The 4180-nt window shown below is 51.3% G+C and overlaps 1 protein-coding gene across 1 annotated transcript in view; it reads left to right on the top strand.

Moving 5' to 3' along the window:
- DNAH2 (dynein axonemal heavy chain 2) overlaps positions 1 to 4180 on the top strand; it is a 158637-nt gene that overhangs the window by 77237 nt on the left and 77220 nt on the right. The window contains exons 13-19 of the mRNA XM_030886521.2: positions 1 to 154; positions 383 to 622; positions 864 to 1052; positions 1239 to 1386; positions 1765 to 1957; positions 3521 to 3721; positions 3829 to 3985. The exon at positions 1 to 154 is cut by the window's left edge and continues 2 nt beyond it. Of these exons, the coding sequence (XP_030742381.1) occupies positions 1 to 154; positions 383 to 622; positions 864 to 1052; positions 1239 to 1386; positions 1765 to 1957; positions 3521 to 3721; positions 3829 to 3985 (1282 nt within the window). The remainder of the gene's footprint in view (positions 155 to 382; positions 623 to 863; positions 1053 to 1238; positions 1387 to 1764; positions 1958 to 3520; positions 3722 to 3828; positions 3986 to 4180) is intronic.

The following is a 4180-nucleotide window of genomic DNA, read 5'->3' as shown; positions in this document are numbered from 1 at the left end:
TATTGCCATGCTGTCCCCAGATGAGCAGGCCCTCTTCAAAGAGCGCATCCGGTTCTTGGATAAAAAGATCCACCCTGGGCTTAAGAAGCTGCACTGGGCCTTGAAGGGGGCCAGTGCCTTCTTCATCACAGAGTGCCGCATCCATGCCAGCAAGGTGGGTCGTAGACCTGAGATGCGAAAGGCCAAACAACGAGCTGATGTGTGGCAATAAATATCCGAGTTTTGGGTAGAGATGGGAAAGCCTGAGAGGCGTGGGACAGAAACTTGGTGTGTTTGGCGAAGGACTGCCTTGGGAGCCGGAAAGACAGATGGGAGGGTAGAATTAGGCCCAGGGGATTTCTTCTGAAACGGAAACTTTCCATGGGGGGGCTCCTGACTCCAGGTGCAGACGATCGTGAATGAGTTCAAGGCGTCCACTCTGACCATTGGCTGGCGCGCTCAAGCAATGTCAGAGACCCTGCTGGTACGAATTAGCGGCAAGCGGGTCTACCAGGACCTGGAATTTGAGGAGGATCAAATGGAGCATCGAGCAACTGTGCAGCAGAAATTGATGAGTCTGTACCAGGATGTGATTGGCATCATGACCAACTCTTATGAGGTCTTCAAGAATGATGGTCCTGAGGTAGGGGGTCCTGGCCCCTGGTAGCTACCATCAGATTATTCATTTCCCCCTTTTCTCCAGCGTGTGCTTCCCAGATAGCCTGCTTTCTCTCCAGGGCAGTCTCCCTCTGGCCTTTCAGACCACCTGCAGGACCCAAGCCCTGCCTCCCCGAGTAGCCCTGCCTCCCCAAGTAACCACCTTGTTCCTGTCCCTGTCGGCTGGTTTTCCGTTCCCAGACCGTTGGTCTCCCCCTTCTCACCAGATTCAGCAGCAGTGGATGCTGTACACCGTCCGGTTGGATCACATGATAGAGGATGCCCTGCGCCTGAACGTGAAGTGGTCACTGTTGGAGCTGTCCAAGGCCATCAACGGAGATGGGAAAACAACCCCAAATCCGCTCTTCCGAGTCCTCGTCATTTTACAGAACGACCTGCGGGGAGGGGTGGCCCAGGTGGGGACCATTTTGTTCCCTACATTCGAATTTGTCGGTTTCCCTCGATCCCTGACCTTGACTCTCAGGCCTCTAGGGCTTGTCTCAAAGCTCTGGTTCTGTTCTAAAGCGTCCTGCCTGGCCCATTCCTGAGGCGCAGCTCCTTCACAGCCTGCACGAAGGCCTGTCCCACTGTGTTCTCCACAGGTGGAATTCTCACCCACTCTGAAGACTTTGGCGGGTATAGTCAATGATATTGGCAGCCATCTAATCTCCACCATCTCTGTCTTCCGGCACCTCCCTGAAATTCTCATCAAGCGCAAATATAATCGTGATCCCATCCATATGCTTGTGGGTAAGTGGCCAGGAGGCAAGATCCTAGAGACATCCTTATCAGAGACATCGCTAGGAGGAGAGACTGGGAATGTGCCGAGCTCTTCTCGGCCAATCATCTCCCTGACGAGTGGAAACACAAGTTGAGGGCCAGCTTGAGGGAGAAGGCAGGGGCCCAAGATGATGGTTTGAAATCAGGTGACTGTGGCTCAAGGGATTTGGGGCTCAGAGTGGGAGTCTAAGATTCGGAAAGAAATGTGGGACTGGGGCTCTGGTATATCAGAGGGCTTTGGTAACAGCAGGCGCGAGGTCAGAATCCGATGGAAGAGACCTTGAGAGTTCTGCTTTTACTTCCTGGGGCTGGGAGTCAACCGGGTCTCGTGTTGCTGTGGCCTTGCAGAGCGAGATGAGGACATCCGGAAAATCCAGGCTCAGATCAGCGGTGGTATGACTGCCAATGCAGGCCTGCTGCAGAATTACCTCAAGACCTGGGATATGTACCGGGAGATCTGGGAGATCAACAAGGACTCTTTCATTCGTCGCTACCAGCGCCTCAATCCTCCCGTCTCTTCTTTTGATGCCGACATTGCCCGGTACGTGGAGCGGTGGAAGCGTACGCGACTCGCTATCTCTGAGAGGTGGAGCATGTGAGGAGATCTGGGCCTAGGGAATTGGGAAGGAGGAGGAGAATACGCAGAACGGAGGTCCTAGCCTCTAAGGAGAGAATGGGAGCTGCAGTGGGAGCCTTTGTTTGGGATAAAAAGAAACGCTGGGTATCGGGAACATGAAAGAAATGAATGCTTTAATTTTAAGAAGGCAGCTTCGTGTTAAATTATCAAGTGCTCCTAAATCCAAATCCTAACATCTACCTTTTCGTCCTTTGTTCATTCTTCCACACATCCATTCACCATCGGGCATCGAGCATTAGTTCTATGGACCATGGGGAATAAAACATAGCCATGGACAAGTTCTTTCTTGTAGAGAGTGGTCAGGAAGACTCAAGTATCACTGGGAAAGTAATGACCTTGATGCCCAGAGATAGGCTGGAATCGTAGCCCTCCCACTGACTAGTTGTGTGATCTTAGGTTGGTAACCTATATTCTCTGGGCCTCGATTTCCTGGGAAATTGAAATGATAACACTTACAGGGTTGTGATATTATTATACGGTTGTGATATTGTTAAATGCATGTGAAACAACTATGTAAAGTATGAAAGTACTGAGCTAATGAGTGCACTTACTATACAAACTTCGATGTGCTAACTACTATGATTAAGCTATACAAGATGCCAGGGGAGGTCAAAAGGAGAGGGAATATCTAGCTAAGGACATTAGGAATGGCTTCATGAAGTTACTTGGGGGCAGAACTTTACAGAATGGGTAGACATTCAACAGGTGAGATGAGGAGTTGGGAAGGCGATCGATCCACATGGAGAGACTAGCATAGCATGGCAAAGGCTTGAAGAGGTGAGCACACGAGCACGTTCCCTAGGTAGAGAGGCCTCTAGAACATGGGTACCGGAAAGGAAGCGTACAGGCTATTTTAGTTCTCTCAACAACCTGGCGAAGCAGGTTCTATCATTGTTATTATGCTTCAGGTGAGGAGGCTGAGGCTCAGGACATTTAAGTAATTTGCCGGAGGTCACAGGGCTAGTAAGTAAGTAGCCTTTGGGCGTGAATCCAACCCAGGTTGATGTGACTGTAAATCCTAAGAGGTTTGACTGACATCTTGTGCACAGGCAGTGGCTGGTACAATGATACGGTCCAAGCTGTAGTGCTTGTGATGGGCAGAAATGAGACGTACCGGAGACTAGAAGACCCACTTAGAGCTGCTGCTTAGGAATGGGCAGAGGAAACGAGGACTTGGAACTGAGTTGGTGGGTGGCCATGGGGATGTCTGAGAAGGGAAAAAGTATCTGTCCTGTGTGTGGATGTGCAGTGCCTGCGTGGTGACAAGGTTTAATGCTCTTGGCTGCTAATCTAAGGGTTGGAGGTCCAAGTCTCCCCACAAGGGCTATGGGAGAAAGACCAAGGGATCTACTCCCCCCAACCCAGCTTTGAGAACAAGTCTACTCTGAATATGTTAGGGTCACCAGGAATCAGAATCCACTCGATAGCAACTGGACTTTCTTGAGTGGGGATGTGGGTCCCTTACAGCTACACGGAGGTTGCCAATAATGTGCAGAAGGAGGAGACTGTCCTCAACATCCAGTTTGTGCTGCTGGACTGCACGCACCTCAAATTCTCACTGGTGCAACACTGCAACGAGTGGCAGAACAAGTTCACGACGCTGCTCAGGGAGATGGCGGCTGGGCGCCTGCTGGAGCTGCACACCTATCTGAAGGAGAACGCAGAGAAGTACGGGGCATCCAGCACAGTCTGGTGGCCGGGGGAGTAGGGGTGGCCAGGACACCCGGGGAGGGGTGCGTCCTTTTCACTGACTGGGCATCTCTACCCATCTTCAGTATCAGCCATCCACCCCAGACGCTGGAGGAACTGGGGATCAGTTTGCAGCTCATGGACACTCTGCAACATGACCTGCCCAATCTGGAGGCCCAGATCCCCCCCATTCACGAACAATTCACCATCCTGGAAAAGTATGAGGTCCCAGTTCAAGAAAGCGTGAGTCTCAGGGGTGTCGGACACACCCAAATCGGGTTGGTGCTAGCATCCGATTCCAGGGCAAGCTGACTTTCCATGTGGTACATCCTTAAACAATCTGGGAGAAAGAACAGAGATGGGGAGAGGGCTTAAGACTCAAAAGACCCTACTTTCTAGGCCTGTATTAGTCTGGGTACTTTGGAGAAACAAATCCAC

This window comes from Echinops telfairi, unplaced genomic scaffold (genome assembly GCF_000313985.2).
Source record: "Echinops telfairi isolate 266 unplaced genomic scaffold, ASM31398v2 ScPeMD7_2010;HRSCAF=2546, whole genome shotgun sequence".
NCBI classification, from domain to species: Eukaryota; Metazoa; Chordata; class Mammalia; order Afrosoricida; family Tenrecidae; genus Echinops; species Echinops telfairi.
This window is presented reverse-complemented; position numbering and strand designations above follow the sequence as displayed.